The sequence below is a fragment of the Hippoglossus hippoglossus genome, chromosome 12 (genome assembly GCF_009819705.1).
Source record: "Hippoglossus hippoglossus isolate fHipHip1 chromosome 12, fHipHip1.pri, whole genome shotgun sequence".
Lineage (NCBI taxonomy): Eukaryota > Metazoa > Chordata > Actinopteri > Pleuronectiformes > Pleuronectidae > Hippoglossus > Hippoglossus hippoglossus.
In genome coordinates, this window is record NC_047162.1 from 4,470,890 (window position 1) to 4,495,488 (window position 24,599).

Sequence of the window (24,599 nt, forward strand, 5' to 3'; positions counted from 1 at the left end):
ATGTGTCTGCTCACTTTTAATGGATCCATCGCTTTTTAAAAAAGAAGGAAAAAAAAATCATCACTGGGTCCTTCTTCGTAATCATTTCCTGGCTACATTCTTTTTAAGACATAAACATTTTAATATGGTAACATGATGGAACCAGTCGGAATTGTGTGCAGCTGCAGAAGGAAAAAGGCTCTAAATGTGAGAAAATACAGGACAAAACCCCACAATAATGTAAACAATTTATTGGAACAATGTACAGACTCAAGCAATGGTAACCAGTCACACTCACTATATCATCTTACAAATATTACAAAATTACTACAGTACAATATAGATTCTTTGCATGATCCAAAATATTTGGTGGCCCCAAAAGTATTAATTTTAAAATTCAGCAGCTTATTAAAAAAACTCAAACCATGTCTATCAAAATGATGTTTTTGCTGTTATTAGCAAAAAAGATGAAGGCAGATCGTCTAATCAAGTTCGAAGGCTAAACGAGAATACCGGAGTTCTTTGACAAGACATTCCTCAATATTGGTGGGTGTTTTATAAAATACAAATTTTCAATAAAGCTTCGTAGAAAGTCAAACTTATATTTTCAAACATCATGTTCATAACATAATGTCCATAAGTCCTCAACCTATTTCTTTGCTTTTTTAGGCGTTGCCTGTTTCTTTAGATACAGCATACTGTATATCTATTGCAAAACACCAACCAAACCTCAAAGTATTTGCTCTCAAGGCATTGTGTACACATTACACTAAATATTTATCGTAGTCTGTTAACAATCACTTTAGATAAAAGGTACATAAAGTATGTGCAAGTTTCCAAATTAATCTTCCCTCTTGCGTTGCAGTCGTAGTAACACTTGACAGCTAGCTGTGTTTCACACATACCACACTAATGTCAATTCACACCCACGGCTACCCACTTTTAACACGGAGGGCAAGAGTTGAACTTATCTTCAGTTGTTGAGAGGAAATGGATAAAGGCGTGTACACATTGGGGGGGAAACCATGAAAACCAGAAACACTGAACACAGACGACCTGAGGTTAACACGTAGAAAACACATATTCAAGTAGTGACACACAACTACAATGTATAGCAGCAGTCAAGTCAGAAATACAGCACACAGCAGGGCTGGGGGGGGGGGATTTTTTTGTGTGTTTTATAGACTCTACACTCTTTCAATGACGGACCAACCGGACTGTGAACACACACGCACACACACACCCCATCAAGCTGTGATTACTCCATTGTTTTGCATGCCAAACAGCTGGAATGTGACAGACAAAAAATCACGTCAAAACACAAAATGATGTGGCACATTTAAGTATTTGCCTCTGTATTCCATGATGCATTATGTCCGGAATTTAACCCACACCCACCCCATTAACATTAAATCTAAGCGACTAGTTGTATATTTCACATTGTATAAGTTTATCAGAGAAACTAAACTACTTTTAAAGTCTAATAACCCAATTGCATCAAGATACGTATTATTACTTAATACTTATTGCATTAGGTAAATAGATTTTAGCAGCAATAGTTTATTATCTGTGTTAACACTAGAATCATATTTCGAAGGGTTTGGCTACAACATTAATTTCAAGCGCTTGTAATTTGAAATTTAAGTGCATATTATGTGCATCGCATAAGGTTAAAATACTGCAGTTATTACTCTGGCCGGCAGAGGAAAAATTACTGGCTGGGCGTTAAGAAAAAATGAAAAACGATTAAAAAGAAAATCTCCCTCTCGTTCCAACCCATCATGGAATACATTCAGCCTATCTGTAACGGAAACACACTTAATTAAATAGAACAGCGCAAAAACAACCAGGGACAATAACGTTGTGGTTTCACAGCTTTTTTTAAAAACTATACATCCAGCTACGGGGGTCAAAGTTAAGGGAGAACACTCCAGCAAGATTTACGTGACGTTATAACTGTCCCAGTGTTGCAACACCCAAAAAGGTTCTTTTTAAACCTTAAATTGAAGCTCCCCTCCCTCCCATAATCCCCTCCCCACTATATGTTGGGGTGTGAGGGGCCACCAACATGCAAGAGATGAAAGCATCCAAGTACCCCACGAAAACACAACCACCCAAAACATTACACAGTCATCCTCGAGATCATGCTTTTAGCACAAGAAGCCAAACAACCGAGAACAAAATTTCAGTACATTGAGAAAATAAAACATATCCAACATTGAGTTGATGGGCTGCATGGTTCTGATAGCCAAACGTCACTAAAGACGGGATTAGTGTTGTTGTGGTTCAAGTCCGAGAAACAAACGGTGACGACCGACTCAGGATGTCAACCCGTGTGCTTCTCCTTCGCGAGGCTCAGACAATAGAAAGGATGGGAAGCATCTAAAGCTCAGATATGCTTGCTGATGAATGTCACATCCACACCACAAGATCAGACTGAGAGATTCACTCCACCTTTACGTCACAGCCAGGATTTTCTTCTTTTTTTTTGTTGTTTTTTTTGTAAACCCAGTCATGCTACTTTTCAGCTGATTGCTGTAATTCTCACGTAGAGGAAACAAAAAGTACTGTAAGCAGATAAATTGCAAGATCGAAGAAGAACCTTATCACAGGGCAATGACGGCTGTCGAACGCAACGCACATCACTAATATTCTACAGCTTTTCACAATGATACAAGCATGCTACCTATTCCCAGAAAAGCTGCCCTTAAAACAAAACTTTGTGCTCTCCAGTGACACAATGAACAGCGTTTGCCCTGCTAAAGAATAGAAACACTGAAATTATCTGACAAATATATAGGCGATAACTTATTCTCTGTGATATGCAGCATTGTAAAATCACTGTCTCCAGAGATGGATCCACTATGATGCATTCTTATTATGCGCTGATGTTCCTTAGCCTTAAGCTATCTTTCTAAAGAAAATATCTCTTGCTGAATGTTCACTGTGTTTACTGAGTATAATCTTCAGTTTAACTAAACTGCCATGAGCCATTTACCTGGCTGACATCGTTATACATGTGTGACTGCTCTTCTTTCACTTCCTGCACACAACATTTCGATACACAAAAACTCGTAAAACAAATTATTTTCTCCGTATCTCCCTACATTTCTTTTCAGTAGTTTGGTTGACAGAAAGTAAAGTGTTTGGAGAAGAGATAGAGAAAAAAAAAACAGATTAAGATGTGATTACATGAATTTTCCTCCCATGGTAAGGTTGTTCTGCCTGTCCCTTTCCCCCTGTTGCCGGTGCATAGAGGGCTCTGAGCACTGCAGCTACCACCTCCCTCCCACCCCGTCCACCAGGTCGGGGAGGGGTCCGCACCCCTTCCCTCCCCTCAGCAGGCAGACCCTTCCCCCCAGTAAAGGGTAACATGTTCCCTGGGTAAAAGAGGTTCCCTAGTTTGTCTCCCAAAGTGAATGACCTGTGTGCAGAGAAAAGAGAGCCGTCATGAATATACTGGAATCACATTGCGTATTTTCTCAACAATATGAAACCAAATCACAGGGAGAACTGACCCCAGCGATGAGGCACACTGCTCTGGAAACAGTTACACCCCGTAAAAGGTGGCAAGCCGCTCCTTCAGTGGCGTGGGGAACTGATCTGAGAATCGTCTCCAGTTTTCCTCTCCCACCTGGTTCTTGAAACCGTGAAGGATCTGAAAATTTGATACCAGGAGACATTTCATGCTATTTTTTACAACTTTTTCAAAATAGATCTTGTGCATGACAGGGTTATTATGAATGTCACCCTGGCAGTCCTCCACTAGGGGGCAGACAGAGCAACTAAGTGAACGACAAAACAAATGAATAAAAACCATCTGCATCCTAAATGAGCTTTGGTAGATTTTAACTGAACTATATAAACAGTCATTTTCAGCTTTTACCTTGTAGAACATGTCTCTGAGATCCTCTTTTGGATTTACCCAGGAGGCCACTGCGTCACAGAAGAATATAAAATCCTGTTCCAGAGAAGAGAGGTGAGGCAACATTTGAACTTCCAGAGAAATAAAAGAAAGAAAGCACAATGACCAGGCTGCTATCTTCGTGCTGGATCTCACCTGCACTACACCTCCCGGATTTACACTGATCATAGTGCAAATTCCTCTGAACGCAGAGTCTTTCTCCTCATTGTCTCTTATATTTCGTAGAGAGGTGCACCTGACAAAGGGGACGGCCAAATTTAACATGAGACGATTCAAAAACCATAAAGTAACAATTTTAAAAACTTGTATAACAACCATTATGAATCACTGATGCTAATACCTATATATATATATATATATATAACAATACACTAACATTTTATTGTGAGATATTCACAAAATTATTTCTTTCCTTATAAAAATGTATTGTTTAGGTGTTTTCTTTCCTTATCAATAAAAAAACAGTGTCTACAATGACCCGAGATAACGAGTCAAGCATGCACACAAAACAAATATAGTAAAACAATGTCTTTATCTTAATACAACTACTCTGAGCTCTTATAACTTGATTTAGTCTGAGCAGTGTGTTCAGCGTCTTTAGCACCTTGAAAATAACATTACTTTTTGATAGACTGACTAGAGAAGGTTTTGGGGGTCACTATGGGACAGGCACATGCAGCTGGGTGACTACTAAATGAGAAAGGGATTTAGGAATTGCTTTTTTTTGCATCCTTTCTCATGTTGTTGAACCAGCAGGCATGTGACAAATCTGATCCCATGCATCTTTTAGGTTGTTAGCAACAGTTAACGATGACAACAAAAAAAACTAAAAACTAAACAAATCAAAGTGTAATACACGAAGGTGCTACTGAGGCAAAAAGAAAATCACATGTAGGACCTAAAAGAGGACAGGGTTAGTCACATGGTTGGCAATGATTACGAACTGATAACAAAGGAAAAAAGAAATAAAAAACAGAAAAGACTTCATTTGAGAAGGAGAGTGAAGAGAGGAGGAGAGCAACAGGGGGAGAAGAGGAGAGCCACAGGAGACAGCGAAGAGATCGGAGGAAAGCAGAGAGAAGATGAATTAAATAAAAGATTGAATAATACACACCAGGGTCTTATAAACTGCTGTAGCATGGGTGCCACCTCTTGAGGACAAACGTAACCAAGACGACCAATTGTTATTGCTAAGGTAACGCAATCACGGTTACACACCACCAAACGCCAACCAAGACATGAGCAATGAGGAGGGGGAGGAGAAAAATAAAGAAAAAACAAACAACTCAGAGACATAAATCAACAGAATCTGTGTATGATAATAAACAGAAGATTTCACTGGTGTCGATTATTACTGCCCCTTCAGTCACGGGGAGGAATGTAAAATATGACACTCTAAAAAAAACATACAACACGTTTAAGGGAGAACACATTGACAGCTTTGACAGGACATTCATAGAAAAAGGCAAACAGTGTCATCTGCTTTCAGAAATCATATGGCTCAAACAGATTTTGTAATCTGATCCAAATCAATTAGCTTGATTTAAAATGTAGGTCTGAAAAATGACGACACAGGCTCGCTGAGGTTTAGCATGTGTATGCGACTGGCATAAACAAGAGCAGTTCACTTGAGAAATTTCTCCCTTAAACTCACAAATGTCAATTTTTCCATAAGAAACAGAAATGTGTTTTTTTTGTCGTGGTTCATTTGAAAAGAAATGAAAGATTACTCCAAGCCAACTACATGGAGGGAGACTAGTATCCAGCACAGCAGGTTCTTATGAGGCAGAGAGGAGGGAGGACCTAAGTTTAAGAGACACAAAACTATGCAACATTCTCATTAACAAACAGGCATTTATGAACAGTCCAATGACACATGCAGAAAGCAGATGGTATGCTCATTAGAGTACAGTTCAGTGCAGGATCAGCTGATCAGAGTCAAAATGACAAGTGCTGTCAATTTATTGCCACGTCCACTCCTAGCTGTGGTCTTACGTGGCTATTTTACACCAGATTTCACTCGTGAACTGGTTGTCACAGATCTCTAAAGAAACAAACAGCATTTGTTCATTCATTTGTATCATTTTGCTTCACTGTCGTGTTTTCAATCGTTTACATTGAAAACAAGCAACAATAGGTGAAAGTAGGGGTGGGCGATATGACCTAAAGTTAATATCACGGTATTAATGTATTTTCAAGTTTTGGCACGACGTCCGATCATGAATCCGGATCATTCCGGTCCACTTTAACCTCAATCCTGGCTATGCTATGCGTGTGGCAGGTGAACTGCGTGCTGCATTCTTTTTTTTCCTCCAATGTGAGTGGGAGTGTGGAGTGAGGACACTCAAACAGGACACTCCGGCACAGTGAAAGGCAACTGGGCCAAATGCACGCCTGCCCTGAACCTGAAGCAGTGACAGTAAAAATTTACTGAAACCCTGTCAACAGAGTTTCCTCTCCCGTGGCTGCCTCAGTGTCTCCGTCCAGATCCGACACTCCACTATTCTCTTAAAGCTAAGACACTACTTTTGACGCTTTAGTTGATCAGTTGGACTGCTCCCTTTCTAACCAGGCTACGGCTGAGATAGCGATTATGTTTTACTTTCCAATATAATTCGGCTGTTGATTTATCACAGTGAAGACGATATTGCTCAATCCATGTCGTTACCGCCCACCCCTATAGGTGAAAACATTCACTGGGTCAGATGCAAAAAAGTGATTAATAAATTCTTTTAAAACTAGACGTATCATGTATCCTGCATCAAACATTGGCCATTCTTAACAACACTTAACATCTATTGGCAGATATGCATCAACATTTAAAGAACAGTAAATAAAAGCAACAAATAAACTGACAGCAAACAAACAGGAACACATCTACAGAGTCCCTACTTTTCCTTTTATTTTGGCAGGTTACACTTCACGCTTGCGTGAATCCTTTTTCTCAACGATCTCTGACTCATCGCATTATAATTTCCAATTCAAAGAGTAAAAACAAGAGAGGAGTGTAACCTTTTTTTAGACGAATGCTCTAGGCTAGGTGCCCTACATTTAGCAACTTCAAGTGTTCTCGCAATCATTCACGAGTAGTTATTGTTAAAGTGTTGGGTAAATATGTCTGAAGTCTAACAGTTAACTGTGTAAGGCTGGGAACTCTCCAATCTATGTATCTCACACACTGCCTGTGCTTCACCTTCTGTTGTTACGATATTCTACCTCACCCTATGGTGCACAGTCAGACCACAGTAGTTAATCCCAAGACCGGGCACTTACATGGCTCGCTCGATTCAAGATTGTCAAGAATTTCACACCAGGTCTTGCCCGGGGGTTTCATTTACTTTGATGCCCATTTGCAGGCACAGCGCTGCCAGGTTGCAAATCAGCAGATGAACTACTTTACATTCCATACTTTGGTGAAACCAGCGAAACCTGTAAGGCTCAGGGCTTGGGAAGGGCGGGACAGGCACCGTAGTGAGTGTGGTGAATCCTGACTGAATGGACCTGAGTGTGTGAGCACCTCCCTGTGCATGTGGTGAGCTGGCTGGCTAGCTCAGCACTGCCACCGAGTGGTACCTGTGTTTTCCAGCAGAGTCTTTGGGGTATTGGGCCTGTTAATGATCTCCACCAGCTGGTGCAGCACCATGGCAATGTATGGCTGCATTTCAGGCCCTATGAGTGGAGAACAGATAAGCAATGACGGACAGAAATCTGTTGACTGTGCACTCTGGTGATTGTATTTGCACAACACAATACATAGTACAAAATCATTTACTGTGAATGTGTGGTAAACCTAAGGCACTTACCCATTTGTATAGATATCTCTCCGATCGCCCATGTCGCATTGTTGCACACTGATATTAACTCTGGGTTTAAATTAGTGCCCAGTATGGGCATAAAATCAGCTGTAAGAAGGAGAGCAAGTAAACTTAGCAACAAACTAAAAACGTATTGCCAAACTGTGTTTCAGAATCAGCTGCACAGAACGTACCGATGCAGGGTTTGACGTGCTGGAAACAAGCCTTGGTCAGATCCCCCAGCAGAGCAAACGAACTCTGACGCACTTCGGGCATTTTGTCCTGAACAGACGGAGTGAAGAACAAAAGGTTTAACACTGCAGGTGACTTAATCAGTTCATCAGATGAGTGACATGTTAACGCACTGTGACAGCTCCTCACCTGCATGCACTGATACATGAGAGTGAGGATGTTGCTGCGAGCAACTAGCTCCTCAATGGTGCCACCCAGACCCTCAGCAAGTCCACTGAGAAGATCCAACGCCACAATCATGAAATCTTTGTCAGGGGCCTCATACTGGTCAGGCTGTGACTGGTGAAGCTACAACAGCGTAGGACGATAGAAAAGAGGGTTAGAGTTCAAGTTAAATTGACGTTAAAATTAAAATTATTTTGAAGTAAAGCTCTGGAGTTATGGAGTTGGGTAGATTTCAGGTAGTTCACCTATATACCTACATATTGTTTTCACCACTTGGGGCTAGTGCAATAATCTATAAACGATAACCTATTCTGACCTTGTAAAAATTGATATCCTCAACATGTAAGGAAATGATTACCTACTCACACCTCCAGCAGACAGAGCAACATCAGCATTCATTCGTATTCATGTTTGTGTCCAACTGATGAATGAACTGAAAGTGACTTCTACAGATATTGACTAAAGCTGATTTAAGACATGCACTGATCTCCGGACTTTCTCTGGAGTTTCTCTGGCCAGCCCCCAAGTAAAAACTCTGGAGAATTCCCAAATAACTGATGTGAGAAAACAGCAGGAGATCCTTCGCAGGATTCACCACAAGTGTGTGGGTGTGTTGATGACGTTTCTAACATGTGACAGATGCAAAAATGAAAAAATATATATATATTACAAGCATCTCAAGGGGCCAGACACTGAAGAAGATGTCACGAGAGCTTTGGGTAATAAGGGTCAACGCCGGTTTCAATGTGCTGTAATTAAAAAGACAGGATCTCTGCAGCGGTATTAATACGTTATATCCTGCCTCTGCACCACGGAGATTTCTATGTTGTTGTGAACGCATCTGAGAGGAGAATCTCTCACACAGCCTTTCACACATCTTCATGTGTGAAAGGCAAACTCCAAATTGTGCAGACATCCTTCGGAGTGTATGCATGTGTGTGTATCTACACATTTAAGGGTCCTGTGCTCTCACCATGGATTGAGCGAGGGTTTTTTGGACCAGGTTGACACAGCGCTGGTACACAGGCTCACAGTAGGGCAGGAAGCCATCCTGCAGGGCCGTGGCTACTGACGACAGACACTGAGGAAACGATTAAACCGTTAGCTGTTAACATCACAGGACTAACACCAATTACACAGGCAGTATGTGACCATTAGAAACTCACTTCTAATAAAGGGAAGAGATCTTTGTCTTCATCTTTCAGCTGGTTCCATTTCTGGATCAGTGGAGGCATCAACATCTGGATGTACTCCTAATAGATGACACAGATTAAATTAGTCTTCACATATACGCTGTATGAAAATAACAAGTGAGGATGGTAATTACAGGCATTAAGGTATTCACCCATACGTTCAAACAATTAAATCTAGAAAGCATGGGGGTGGTGTTAATTGGATTTGTTAGTTTTTCTTTAACAATTGAAAGTACACTTTCCACTACTACAAAAGTAAAATGAGGAAGAGGGAATAAAGAGTGCTAACGTGCTAATTTTAGAGTCAAACAGAAAAGTGAAGTGAAACAGTTCTTCTTTCAGTTCTGCATACCGGTTTATTCAGATGATGTCCCACAGAGTCTGCCAACGTTCCTATGGCGTCATAAAGAATAAGCAGATTTTTGTGCTGGTACTTGCTGAAAGCGAACACCAGCGTGTCCAGGATGAACGCCAGGTAGGGCACCAGCTCTGTACAGGCCTCCTCCTCCAGAGTGGCAAAGGCACTGGTCAGGAGAGTGGAGAGAAGTGGAAAAGGAAGACAACACTGTAAGTGGAACCTCTCAAAAACATTAATACATATCTGCGTGTAGTTCGGACTCCGAAAAGGACAAATGTGGGTCGCACCATTCACAAAGCAGTACAGGGATGACATTATGCATTACAACATGGGTTTACCTGCAAGCAGCCTCCTGCACCCGCTTGTTGCTGTCCAGAATACGTTTGAGCAGCTCCGTCATCAGGGGCTTCAGGTAATCATCTGGGGGCTGGCTGACAACCCAGTGAGCGTAGCGGCTTAGCGTCCAGCAGGTGATTGAACGGACCAGGGCCTTCTTGTCAGACAAACACTGGACGAGATGGGGGATGAGCTCAGGCAGGTATGGGATCATGCCCTGCATACATCCTGCAGACAGGGATGAGAACAGTGTCAACTCAGGCTGATTCCATATTCTGAGGGGGGGGCTTTACTCCCTATGGTTTGTCTCCGGCTTTTTCCTTCCTCTCTTTCTTTCTCTACCTACCTTCAGCTATGGCGCCCAGCACAAGGATGCCGGACTCTTTCACCACCCACTCTGGATGGAAGAGCAGCTCTTTGAGGAGTGGCAGAAGGTGCAGCAGCAGATCGTCCCTGAACACGTTGGCCAACACGTCCAACGCTGCGGCTGAACACTTACCTAACGTTTGGAGAACAGAAGAAAGACACACACACAAACACAGAAGTGGACAAACATCATACAGACAACACAGGTACAGACATACAAAAAACAAGTAATCAATACACTAAAAAGAAAGGGAGACCGTTAAAAAGACAATTTATAATCAGTAAGGGGGGAAAAAAGTTTGACAAAGAAGCAGACAGTTCCCAGAGCACAGACAATGAACTCACGCAGGTTCCAGTCAGAAATTGTGTCGTCATCATCATCCAGTTCATCATCGTCATCTTCCTCATCCTCGATCCCATCACCCTCGTGCTGCTGGGCAACTGTGCGCGACCGGTGGAAGCGCGGCCTGATGTCTTGCTCGTTGTCGGGAATCGCTTCGTCCTCCTCCTCAATGTCGCCCTGATGACGAATGTGAGGAATGAATAAGGGATGATGTATGTTGCGGTTATATTACTCTTAACTTGGCTGAAAGGCGGTTGAACTACAACAGTGTGTATTTGAAAAGAACAATCACGACCACAATAGAAGTTCAGTCTGAATAAAATCAGATTCTTCACAGACATCATGTTTGTGTTTACATCGTTCTAAAAATGTCCGAAGTAAAATATACAAAACGTGCCATCCTGAGTGATGGGCCACTTCATCGTGTTATCTGTACAGGTACAAATACCAGGCTATATAAACTGACCTTGAGCAGGATGATGTCAATCTCAGAGTACTTCATCCCGTTGACAAGCACCGGAGTGAGCCTGGAGTGGACACCAGAGGGAAACATTATGAGGACAAAGGGCAAGGATAGGTTGGAGGCCACACGTAATCACTCACATCTGATTTGTGCTGTGGTACAGTTTAATGGAACAGTGTGGTGACTGATGTTACAGCTGAGGTCAACAGCCAAGGTTCTTAATCAGCCGTCCTGAGGTGGGGAAGAAGAATGTCAACCTGTGACAAGGTCTTCAGATAGAACCTGCCAAGGCTGCTATGAATCAACGGCTTTCAATATTGGTATAAGAGTGTCACTGTGTGTATTATCAGTAGGTGTGTGTGTGTGTGTGTGTGTGTGTGTGTGTGTGTGTGTGTGTGTGTGTGTGTGTGTGTGTGTGTGTGTGTGTAATCTTACTGGGAAAGGTGTCCACACAGCACTTCCTTACACACTGGCTGCTCCGCCAGAGTGAGCCAGAACTCACAGGCCTCCAGGGCAACATTTTCATCTTGGTCCTGAGTCCTCAGTAGCATGTACTGAGATTCAATTAAGAGAAATTACATTCAGGATTACATACGTTAGGCTTTTAATCACAAACTGAACATTTAATTCAAAAAATACGGATGCAATTTGTAGCCCAACTGTAACACAAGTACGTCTGTCCACAGGGCGTCATCAGGAGTGTACACAGACAGTGGGCGGCTCAGCTGTCGCATTCTTGCCAGCACCTGACTCAACACGGTTCTTGTCTACTCCCAAAATGGGCAAAGAGGTGGACTGTGGGTAGAGCTGAGGAGGGCCGGGTAAAGACTGGTCGCTGAAGCACATAGCTCGACGAGACCTGGCTAGCTCAGGCTAATAGGTTAGGCTAGATGCTATCCTTGATTTGCTATTGATTGATTTTGTCAACAATCCCATAAACAAGATTACATAGTATTATTTAAAAGACTAAATTGTTTATCCTGACAAGTGGCCATTTTAGTGTTTAAGCACATTTTACTTTATCAGAAGTAAAAAGTGTAATCGAGAAATAAACTACGAGGCATCAGATACACAGACAACACACTGTAGGATCAGGTCATTCTTATTGCTTATCATTTGGTCTTTAGTGAGAAGTTATGTCAGTAGTAAAATTATAAAAATATATAATATAATCTGACTCATCCTTAAAATACATATATTCACTCTTCTCCTTTCCACCAGTGTTTAACTCTCATTCAGTCCCCAGTCTCACTCACCTCGATGATGTTGTGCATGTGCGGCAGCAGACGGTCCAGGCGGACTTCGAGCAGCATGACCAGAGCTCTGCACACATTCTTCCTCACCTCGGGTTCCTCATCTGTTGCCAGTGCAAACAGGTTCTATGGGACGATAGAAGGACACCAGGGTCAAAAGGTGAAGTGTGTGAAACAACAAGTACCACAACAAGTAATACCAATAATAAGAACAATAGTGAAGCAGCCATTGTATTACATGTGAGTAACAAACTGTTTTCTGGAACAAATATAAACGGTGGTGACAAAGTCTATATGGTAATATATCCCATTATATCCACATACAGATATCTATCTAATGCTTCGGTTTTATAAAGTGTATTTTGCACTTATGCTTACTAGTAGTTTGATATATTGTAGATATACTTTTTTCCATTTGTCATTTTTCCATTTAATTTCTTCTTCTAACCTCTAAATATAATTAACACATTCAGCAATAAAGTCAGACTGATAAAGTTAATTAAAACAGCCAGAGAAAATTTAGGACAACATAAAAACAGCAGAAAACAACATCACGACGTGAACTTTTTCATTTGAGTTAAATATACAAAATACAAAGAATACAAAAGAAACCACATTACGTACTAGCCATAATTTGCATACAGCTTGGAGCAGGCAGGAGTGGCTGTATGACGCAACAAGCTGAGAGGTAGACCGCAGACAAATTGTCTGAGTGTTAGCTGGTATTTACCAAAGCAGGAGGGGAGGCAGTTTGTCTGCATAGTGTAACTATAGCAACAGATAAATAAGAGTCACACTTGCCTCGATGAAAGAGTCGATGTGTAGCATGAGAGCCTGGGTCCTGCTGATGATGAACTGATTGACGCAGGCGATGGCATGGGACCTGTAATACAATAACCAACACTTAAGAGTCACACCAACAATTTTACCTCACATGTTGCACGCTATGAATGCAGCCTCTGTCTTTTCCTTTGCTCCAACGGCACTAATTCAGGCTTCAGATATGAGGAGCTCTTTTCCACAGCGAACAGACGGAGACTCCAACCGTACATTTGCATGGACCTTTAATCTAGTCTGTGCATGAACTGTGCACGTGTGATTACATGAATCTGCTGCATGAAACATACTCACCAGCAGATCTGTTCAAGATCATTTTGTACAATGGACTGATAATATCATGCATCATGAATAAAATATACAACTATAGGGAAGTGAATACATAAACGCACTCATTGAATATTAATTAACCTCCACTGGATGGTGATGGTTTAAATAGTGTATGACTGACAGTGAAAATTACATTTAAACAAAACTATTGCAGTGGTTGTTCTATACCTGCCTGTTAGGAATGGGCTGTTTGTTTGCTTGTCCTGTGTTAAAGGGATAGTTTATCCAAAAATGAAAATTCACTCATTAGCTACTCACCCCTATGCCGATGGGCGGTGAGTCCACAAAACACTTCTGGAGTCTCAGGGGTAAACTTTGTTAGAGTAGAATCCAATACAATTGAAGTCAATGGGGAGTCCTTCTTCAGATGTGATAAAACAACAGAAAAACCATAACATGCCTCCATACTGCTCCTGTGGTGTCATCCAAGTGTCGTTAAGCCATGAGACTTATATTCAACTCCAAATTAGGTCATTTACACCAAGTTTTAACCCTAAATGTCCTCTGATATCTTCCAACGAGGTGCTTTCAGGGACCGTCGGAAATGCTAACGTCCGCTAGCTTAGCCACTTCTGGTGGATTTTTAGGCTTAGAACACAGTGGAAATGGTCTCGTTTCGAGTCCAATATGAATGTCGGGGCTTCCGGACACTTGGATGACACCACACGAGCAGTATGGAGGCATGCTATGTTTTTTCTGTTGTATTACGTCTGATGATAGGTCACTAATCAGCTAAACTGTTTACACCTGAAACTCCAGAAGTGTTTTGTAGACTCAAACACTTCACCCCCCCCCCCCCCGGACGGTACTGGACGTTGTGTGCCGAGTATTTTATGAACACTGGATGGTGCACAGTGATGTCAGACAACTTTGAGTTCATCCTACTGGGTTTATCTGCTCTGACCATTTTATAGTCAATGTTTTTCATGAAATGAAATTGCTTTGTTAGTGCTCATGTGTCTGGTTTATATTTGAGTTTGAATGATTTTTCTGAACTGCTGTTATTTTTTCAGGCATTGCATGTCGGGTATTTCAAAGGCCTTGATATAAGGCATTTTAGCAACGAAACGAACGTCATGCTTTTATTTTGAAGACAAATTGCTTTCTATGACTGTTGCTGCCATGATGGAGATCAGCACCAACGTCTCCGATGTCTGTCCGATACTTGAACTGGCTGCGATTTTGACCAGCGGTTTGACCCAGTTGCTGACTGCCGCTGTAGTTTATCAGTGGACGCAGAAGAAGACATGTTTAAGTCTGTCCACTGACTATAGACACACTGCACCCCCCCACTGACTTCTGATTGCCTATCTAATTTTATTAATACTGAACATGTCCAAATCGCACCATACTCTGCACTGCATTTCCTCGGCCAATTAGCAAAACATATGCCAAGTGTGAAGCTGATTAGCTGAATGGTTCACAAGATATGCATTCCACATACAGACAGACAGACAGACGTTAGACGGAATTAGTAGGTAGATGGAAAGCATTAGAAAAAAACATTATACCTGATCTTCGGACTGTTGTGCTTAAAAAACTGTAAGAACTTGGGGATCATGACGTTGAGAGGACGATCCAGCATGTCACTGTCCAGGATCTCAGCAGAGTCTTCACAGATCTTCTGCAGGGCTCCGAACGCTCCCTGAGGGATGATGACAAAAGAAAAGCACTAAGAATAACAGCAGAACAAAGGGATGAGATGAAATCCACTGTACAGATTCTCACAACGACCAAGCGGTTATACCACAGATACTGAGATGCTATAGCTAATAATAGATCTGTTGGTGATTCCTAAAGGAAGTCTTCCTCGCATGCAGTTATAAAAAGGCTATGGTGGTTGAATGGGTTTATTTTTCAGTTCCTTTTTCATATTGTGCTGACCTCCTGCTGTTTTTATAATATATGTTCATATATAGTGTATTTGCTCCCTAGTCAGCACATGTATTATAACCTTTTATGTAAGAAATATGGACTGTAGGTCATATTTCTACAGTCTGAAGGTTATTGGAGCAGGAAGGGATGAGCCGACTGAGCACGTTTCTGAGCACTAACAGTTGGCAAGCAGTCAGATCTAAATATACCCCCACACTCGTTCTTAATACTGGCTGCTTGACGGATGGTTAGTATGCATGCTCACGATATGCTGCAGACTCCAGTGTCTTCTCACAAAAATGCAGCCTGAGGATCAGACACAAGAAACGGCAAAGCGCACACACCGTCGCTGTCTGAAATGTGTTTCCATGGAAACCGTTCTCACGTCTGCATGCTGCTCAGATGACAGACACAGAAATGTCTCAAAGAGGGAAAAAAAAAAAACATGGGGGTGCGTTGAAGGATGGAGCAAGATGAGGATGCTCAAGGCGGAGACTGTGTCAAGGTCACAGAAGTCAAGTGGGAGTCAAAGGAATGAATCCATTTTTCCCCTAATAAGTACGGTTGGCTCACTGGCACCTTGCAGAGGAGCAGCCGGCTTAAAATTCATTAGGAAAAAAATAAATCTGTGTTTCAGAGGCTGCACAGGAGGGACAACAAAATATGATTTCAATGTGAAAAAACTAAATATCACAAGATTTAACAGACTAAAACAAAAATGATTCCTGATTAGTCCAACTGCTGTTTTTAAATTACATCCTTTAAAATCTATCATTCAACTGATGGAGTATTTGAGAAGATTTGCTGCTTTTTTCTGTTTGAAATCGTTGTAAAGTGAATATCTTTACATTTTGGACTGTTGGTTGGACAAAGAAATACGAGATTTGATATATTTTATAAATACAAAACCATATACTGAGAAAAATTCATTCATTCATTCAAATTATAAGATTGTTAGTCGCAGCCCAATGTGGATGTTAAGAGTTACAGTATGTGGCCGCTTTACATTTTTGAAATATCGCAAATCCAAACGTCTTTCTTAACAGAACCATATAATTACTATTTTGTTTTGTGACAATAATGAATGAACAAGGACTAGTCAGCAGTTCAGCATCAGACTCTGGAAATTCTATACAATGCTGAAATGTAGCTCTATTCCAACTGATCCATGTGACAACATGAGGAGCACGACAAAGGGCCGCTCCCGCTGATGTCACGACATTATATACTGTAAGTGTTTGAGCGGGCGGGCGTGTGTCAGAGAAGGGCAAAGAAATGGGAGTGGCCTTCAGGCATTCCGGTGACGCTGAAGCGTAATCCTCCCTTCAAGTCCGGCTACGGAAGGTCATTAAACTGGAGAATGTAAGTCATACAGATGACAGCGAGCCGGTTGCCGGGGGCAGAGAGAGGTATGTCAACTGCACATCTCCTTTCACACTCCTGCTCTGAAGAAAAACCTGAATTATGGTGCGGTTCACATGAGCACAGGTGAGCATTTATCCTGTTGAAGCCGCATCAGACTTGACCCTCACAACACCATCACACCCGCTTTCCAACTGCCATTAATCAAAACAGTAAAAGTGCTCTCAGGCAAAACCTATATTAAGCCATCCACCAACACTGCACTTGGCATCCAACACACCTGCTCGTGTCTTTTTATAGAGCACGCAGAGAGGGGGTGGCATGGCGGTGCAGGGCGCTCCTTCTACAACCCCACCACGTTTTCCAGAAACTGGTGTTGATTTGCAAGTAATTTATGATATGTATTGATAACCATTCAAAAATAAGACCATTGAAACTATCAAAATTGAAGACCTATTTGAGAACGTAGTGAAATTTAAGACTTAGGGTAAGTACGACAGACAGGAAGGTGTCCCCGAACTTTTTGCACTTCCCCATCATTAAAGGTAAGGTGAAGTAGCCAGGTAGAGATTCACCCTGAAAACACTGTGTAATGTCTCAAACTACCTGCAGAGAGAGAAGGTACCCATAGTCTTTCCCACAGCCAAGACGCGAGTACTGAGCCAAATTCTGACCAGGGTGTTTGTAGACTCAGTTATCAGTTCCACGTTGGTCTGGTTTTTAGTTAGATTACGGTGTGATAATACGTAATATCGTTGAGAAAGAACGACAACACACGTTACACATTACAAACTATGGAAGAAGGAAATGAAGTACATAAATAATAGTGCTAATAATAATAATAGAGCTAAAACACCAAAATAGCCTGGCACCCCAAGTAAATTCAGGATTATGTCTTCCCCCCAAAGAAAGTACGTTTTTAGCTGAGATTTAAAGACGACACACCATCTCAGACAACCTCATTTCCTCAGGCAAGGACCCTGATGGTGAACCCTCTGACCACCTCCTAGTTTTCAGCCTAGATTCAGGAAGTGACAGCAGACCCTTCCCTAAAGATCAAAAGCGGCACAGATGTAGATAGGGAATTAAAAGATCTGAGATACAGCCTGGGGTCACACCATGAAGAGCCTTAATTATCAATAAAATCTTTAAAAAAATCAATCCTGAAACAAACTGGGAGCCAATGTAGAAACTATAAAACAGGTGTGATGCGATCATATCTATTGTTTTCGTGTTCTTAGCCTAGCTGCTGATAATTAAGACCTAACTAAATTTATTTCCAACCTAGTACATAATATTTTAACGCATTTAAAACTTTTAAGGCCTAAAATTCCTATTATCAAATTTTAGACCTTTTTAAGACCCTGCAGAAACCATGTAAGACAATGAAATACTTCAACTTAGAATAACACATTACTCAAAGCTGCACACCATCATTACCATATATAAGCTCATAATGAGTATAACTCTGTAACAGAGTGATGAGGATGATCTTGCATAGATCTACTACAGATTCATGACAGTGGATATTTACACTATTAAAAACACTTCACATGGCTTGGATACCAGAATGCATATAGCTCCAGCAGCCAGTAAAAAATATTCCTAAAATAGATATCAAAGTCCTTGTGTCGGCAGTAACAGCGTGGATTATCAAGGGGTCTCTATGGCAACAGTCAACACCTTCAAAAATGAATTTGGAACGACACGGGTATTTTTGCTGCATCCGAAACATGAACGAGAGCTGCTGTGGGGTTGGCCGAGCTCATCGTGGTTTACACACAAGAGGGAATTCTGACTTCTGTCCACATCTAACTCTCCAAAGACGTACAGAGAAGGTTATTGTCCACAGCAGAGGACATAAAGTGGAAATCAGTTTTAACTTAACATCATTGCGTGAGCTCAAACGGAAGGAATTGTTTAAAAATGAAGTGAAGTTACTCATGATCGGGTTTGACCATGTCAAAGGGCCAACTCACACAGACGCAAATGCAAGGCCAATATTGACCAAAGTTGAACTCCACGCAAAGCCACACTACAGGAAGAGAAGGTTTTATTCACTTCCCCCACTCGCGCGGATTGGTAATGAACGGTAAGCGAAGGTTCGCAACTGAAACATGTATATCGTGTATGTGAGACGTGCACAGATTAGCATGCAGGTTATTATGGAAAAGGGGAGCAGGACTAGACTGTCTTTAAAATTCAGTACAGTACATCCAGTTTAAATCAGTACATCCAGTTTAAATCAAAATTGGGTGAAAAAACACCAACAACCTTATGAAACTTTTCTGTGGAAAAAGTCCTTAATTTCACAGCCTGTAATAATTAAAACCATTATATCCAGTGTAGTATTGCCATTATTTTGCCACATCCACTTAAACAAGACTAGACTCTCTCAATGACAGTGAACATAGACCTGGCACACACACGCACGCACGCACGCGCGCGCACACACACACACACACACACACACACACACACACACACACACACACACACACACACACACACACACACACACACACACACACACACACACACACACACACACACTTTTGCGCCACAAGATTAGAAAAACAGTACGGCACCAATTTGAACCATCTTCAACGTCAGAACCTAAGAAGCTTTCAAAGCTGCTTTTCAAAAACATAGCAAGTCTTATGAGGAGTTGCTACATTCAGTCACTGTTCAGTATTAAGCCACACACACACAAAAACACACACACACACACACACACACACACACACACACACACACACACACACACACACACACACACACACACACACTTAAGGATCCTCTGCAGTAAATAGATGACCTAAATCTCCGCTTCTGAATGAGCTTCATAAGAGCGGCGGGCTGTGGTGCAACTAGAAGAGACAATTTTTTTTCTGTCACACCACTTCTTTAAATTTCAGACAATCATGTGCACATTCCTGCTCCGAGCAGTGATGGGTAATCCTGCAAGGATCCATTTCAAATGCCCTTCGCCACGGCTGAATTTAGCACGACAGTTTAACATGCTACTTAATTTGTGCATGTGCTACGGTGCAAAGGTGTACACGTTCTCTACCGTGGCTGATGTCACAGGCACACGCAGCTGACAGCATATTAACAAGCAGGGAGTTTATGAGAGTCTAAGTATGGGTGAGGCGCCATCACACTGATCAGCTGATCCAATATCGTCTTCAAGTGGTGTATTTATCTACCATTACAATGTAGTAACTGTACAAGAGCAGATATCATCGTGAACCGATCTACTACATTTAGCACTTAAACTGGATATATTGAATAATAAATGATATTACACTGTAAATCAAATGGGGTCAGTGTAGAGATAATAAATACAAATAATTGTTTAATGATTGCTTATATAGAAAAAAAGTATTTGCAGTATAAAGACGGCACCATCTTGTTTTTTGCTAATATGCAGATTTTAAAAAAGCTATTCAGTGTGTCAGATCAGAAAATGGGGTCATATGGTTTTCTGGTCCAAATAATCTGTAGTTGTGGCTGGTGCTCCAGCTGTGAGACTGCCTCTGGCTCATCTGGCCAGCAGGACACTATCCAGATGCTGTTTTATAGCTGACCCAGCTCTCCTTCCTCCCCACAGTAAATAAATAAACAAACAAACATGCGGAACTGTGTGCCTGAACAGCACAAGTGAGCTACAACATATGTTCACAAAGGTGCACACATTTAATCACTACCTCTCTCACATACGCACACACAAACACACACGAGCAGGTATAGAAAAGAGCTGATGCACATTTTTTCTTTCAATGTACTTTGAGCTGACTCTGCACAATAAGACAAGATTAGGAATTTAGAAGAACTACAGTAATGTTTAAGAGACCTGAATACCAACATTCGGCCAGTCCCACTTTGGGTCTAATACTTGCCAGAGAGATCAGACACCATCGACAACAAAATAAACATATAGAACAATATACAACATCTACAAACCGTCTACTACAGCACTGTTTGTCCTCACCTCACATGTGTTGTAGTCCTCCGAATCCAGCAGCAGGCAGAGCTTAGGCAGAAGCTCCGGCCAGTTTTGTAGCTCTCCTTTGGAGGCAATCGTGGTGATGAGGATACCTGAGATGAGGGAAGGATTTACTGTTAGTTACACTGGTGGGACACAAGTATAAACAATAGACATGTTGTTGTGTCATGCACAGTCTCACACAAATCCAAAATCATTCATGAATACACTTGTTTACCATTCATTGATTAAAATTGTCATAATAACTAAATAGTGTGAAATTAAATATCTTATTTGTTATGTTATTATGAAGTTATAAACTGAATTGTTTTATTGATGTCTTTGCTTTATTTGATACCTGCTTTGGCTGTAATCTACTACTAATACTGACAGGTTTTGACATTTTTCTGCTGTTACGGTCTTGTAATTAACTGTATTTTTAATGTGACAATATTTTGGATCTGCATTATCTGGTGGATACTTTTCTTGAGCAAGTTCCAATCTTATGACTAGTGATCACTGCCTCCAGTGGACTGAACTTACCCACAGTGGCCCGGATAAGGGGAGAAGTGTCCCCAATGTTTTGGAGGCACTCGTTCTTGATGAAATCAGACACACCATTGGGGAAGTTCTGATAGTGAGCTTTCACATTGTTCTTCAGTATCAGCCCACTCAGGGAGCGCGTTGGCTCATCTTGTAGGGTGGAGAAGACAAACAAATGAAAACGTAAAGTAAACACACCGGTGGAGTCACAGCTTCAGTGTTACAGTGGTGTGAAGGTCGTTGACTCAGTCGTTGAATTGATAACAGGATTTTACTGCCTCAACATTACTGTTCATTCAGACCCAGCAAGATTCACACAAGCATCAGAACATAATCTAGAAGCTGTTCAGCGAAATGCTAGAATAATCCTTGAAAGTAAAACAAAGGGATTAGTTAACAAATGATGGATAGCTGCTAATGCTATTTGTGTGAATTGCTGCCAATATAAATTTAACTATAAATCGATGGCTTCATTTTTGGTCATCTTATTGTTCCCGAATATGCGGCTTGTTTCATCTGAACTATGAGAAATGCCTTAACTCCACTTAACATGTGGGTCATCTACTGTGCAGACAGTCAAGCCAAGAGTTGTGTGGTGCCAGGAATTAGGTTTAAAATTAGAGTGACCCATATTCTTAGTGCCACATCATCTGTGGCAAAGATGCCACCGGGGAAGCAGAGTCATGGCTCCACAGACCTGTCACTGGGCAGTTACATAAAAAAATGACACGTCTGTCGTTCACACTGTCCGGTAGCGTCGGATCATCTCGGGAACAGGGTGCAGACACGAGAACAGAACACACTGAAACGGACAAGACAGATTGCTTACCTTCGGATTTTAACTTTGTCAAAACAAATATTAAATAGTTGTTGAAGTCTGGATACTGGTTGAGCTGCTCCAGTCTCTAAGGAAGGTGGTTGAGGAAGACAAAGTGCTAACTGTACGTGCAGCGTGTCACAAGGCTGTGAGCACATTACCACTGCAATCCATAACATGGATTAAAAACTGATTTGCTTCAGCTATAAGAGATGTAGAAAGAGCCGGTGTTTATGTTGTCGAGTGGCGGTGTACATTACAAATAACAGTATAATAACGTGTGTGAGTGGGAAGTCGGCGTGTGTTGATGGGGGGGGGGGGGGTCATAAATATGTCATTTGACGTGACTGAATGCTGTACCTACCCAGCCAGATAGCATACTTAGGGCTACAACAGCATTTGGACTATGAGTTAATGACTCGGCGCATATGAAATGTAACATAAGTATGAATGATTTTCCTTCTGGGTTTTTTTTACACATTGCTGGAGGTGACATCAAGTGATAATAATATGGTGACACCTACATAAAGCATTCTGCTTCTGTATGACCTTGTGAAATCACCTCTTGATACATCGACTGATGACTTTGTTTATACTTCCGACATTCAGTGGGATGATTGAACAAAATACTACCGATGCTAATATTTACTACCGATGTATCAGGGTATTTGCAAAAGCGTTATTTTATGTGTCCCGTGTGCATCTTTGTACAGTCTTGTGTTGTGTTGTTGTCTTTCTACTCCGACCTGCCAAGGGTCTGCAGATGGGAACCAGCTTTAAGATATAATCTGGTACAATGCATCAAATGGGGACATTTGTGTGTGTGTTTTTTTACAGTACACGGTCCCTTTCAAATAAAATAAATAGTCCAGTCACTAATTGGATACATGAGGATTACTGTTCTGCTCCTCAATGTCATTACGTCATTATGACAACATGTATAATATGTTAACGACTGTCTGATCCCTTCGTGCATGTGAGACGTCACGCGTTACTGCAGGCTGACAGCTAGACACAGCACTTTGACTTGGACATCAGCTTGTGGATGATAAACAAATGGTGTCGCATGAATTGCACTCCTCGTGTTTACTGCCAGAGGACAATGAGAGGTGAGGGCGGACAGGGATGCGACTAACCGCTGGGTGTACAGAGGAAGGTAGCTCCGATTTAGCAGATGGAAACACACCAGCCCAATGTCACAAAGGCACGGCACGGCACGGCCCTGCTGAGCTTACTGGAGACAACACAAAGCAACAGCCGGAGCCGGGGCACCTGCGTACCAGCTCCTAACGGTAACCACCCGGCTAGCCCCGGCTATCGTTAGCCTGTTGAGTCTGGCAGCGCAGACGAGTGGGGAAAACAACGCGTTATCCTCCGAGCGGGGCCTCGGGAGAAGGATACTTGCTGGACGGACCTCTGCGTGGACGTGTCCGGAGACTGGGACTCTTTGAGCAGCTGTAGAATCTGTTGAAGTCCCTGCTCGTCTGGCTTCCATTCACACTCCATCTTGCTCCTCTGCTGCTGCTGCGGATAAAGGAGCAACGTTAGCCAACACACGGGATTTGTCATTAAACGGCTCTTTCAAATGAAAACCCCCGCAGATTGGGTAGACGTAAAGAGACGTGAGTTTACCTGTTCGTGTGCCTGAGGCGGACTCCGTGAGGGGGTGAGTGCGGCTGTCTGGCTCCTCAGACAGGGGCCTGCTTCACCCACATCCGTTTCCAACAAGCTGGGAAAAGCTGCGGGTCACACACACATAGACTGTATATAAGAGGCAGCCCCGTCAGCTGACACACGGCCGAGGGGTCCTAGTGCTCCAGGATTTAGAATGTGTTCGCAAATACACCAGCTGTTATCATCTTTAACACGTAGCGACATCAACGCGTGTTTTTTTTAAATTTTTGATCTGGAATTTAAAACCATTTTCTGTCAGAGATGTTAATGGTTGTATAAACACAGCGTGATAACTGTGTCATATTTACGACAGCACTTGAAGGCAACATGGTGCACCTGAAGGCCTCACTGTTGGTTTCGATATGAGCAAACGTTAAACAGCGGCCACCAGCGGTTGGTTTGGATACCTGCATTCCCAAAGAAAGCGAGAGATCAGATAGTAAAGCCGCTTTCAGACCAGACGTGCACTGAATTGAGGATAATCTCCGGACACTCTCCGGAGGGGGTGTAAGTGAGAGTACAAATGTCTGGGTGAGGGGCTCCGGGCTTTCCCCTGCCGGCGCCTCCAAAAATTGGAACATGGCCAGATGAGCCCATGTGAGAAAACAGCAGGAGATCCTCCAGAGGATTCACTGCAAACAAGTGGGCGTGTTGATGACGTTTCTAACGCGCAACGGATGCAAAGATGGAAAAACAAAACAAAGAATACAAATATCTCAGAATGAAACACGGTGCTGCACGCATAT

General features: G+C 42.0%; 1 protein-coding gene across 7 annotated transcripts; it reads right to left on the minus strand.

Moving 5' to 3' along the window:
• Positions 1 to 1,864: 1,864 nt before the first annotated feature.
• tnpo1 (transportin 1) lies at positions 1,865 to 23,941 on the minus strand. Of its 7 annotated transcripts, none has more exons than XM_034603154.1 (25): positions 23,812 to 23,941; positions 23,581 to 23,700; positions 22,192 to 22,267; positions 21,363 to 21,512; positions 20,826 to 20,932; positions 15,106 to 15,239; positions 13,229 to 13,310; positions 12,431 to 12,553; positions 11,610 to 11,728; positions 11,178 to 11,238; positions 10,714 to 10,888; positions 10,349 to 10,501; positions 10,005 to 10,230; positions 9,661 to 9,832; positions 9,282 to 9,368; positions 9,089 to 9,196; positions 8,080 to 8,238; positions 7,893 to 7,980; positions 7,708 to 7,806; positions 7,478 to 7,573; positions 5,019 to 5,094; positions 4,040 to 4,139; positions 3,866 to 3,940; positions 3,498 to 3,637; positions 1,865 to 3,403 (listed from the first exon to the last, which is right to left on the minus strand). In XM_034603154.1, exons 2-24 carry the CDS (start codon positions 23,683 to 23,685, stop codon positions 3,530 to 3,532), a joined length of 2,679 nt encoding a protein of 892 aa, XP_034459045.1. In that variant the 5' UTR covers positions 23,686 to 23,700; positions 23,812 to 23,941; the 3' UTR covers positions 1,865 to 3,403; positions 3,498 to 3,529. The 7 variants fall into 7 exon arrangements, 5 of the variants coding, with proteins under 5 accessions (XP_034459045.1, XP_034459046.1, XP_034459047.1 ...); XM_034603155.1 differs by having other exon boundaries at positions 23,581 to 23,697; positions 23,812 to 23,939; XM_034603156.1 differs by having other exon boundaries at positions 23,581 to 23,712; positions 23,812 to 23,935.
• Positions 23,942 to 24,599: the final 658 nt, after the last annotated feature.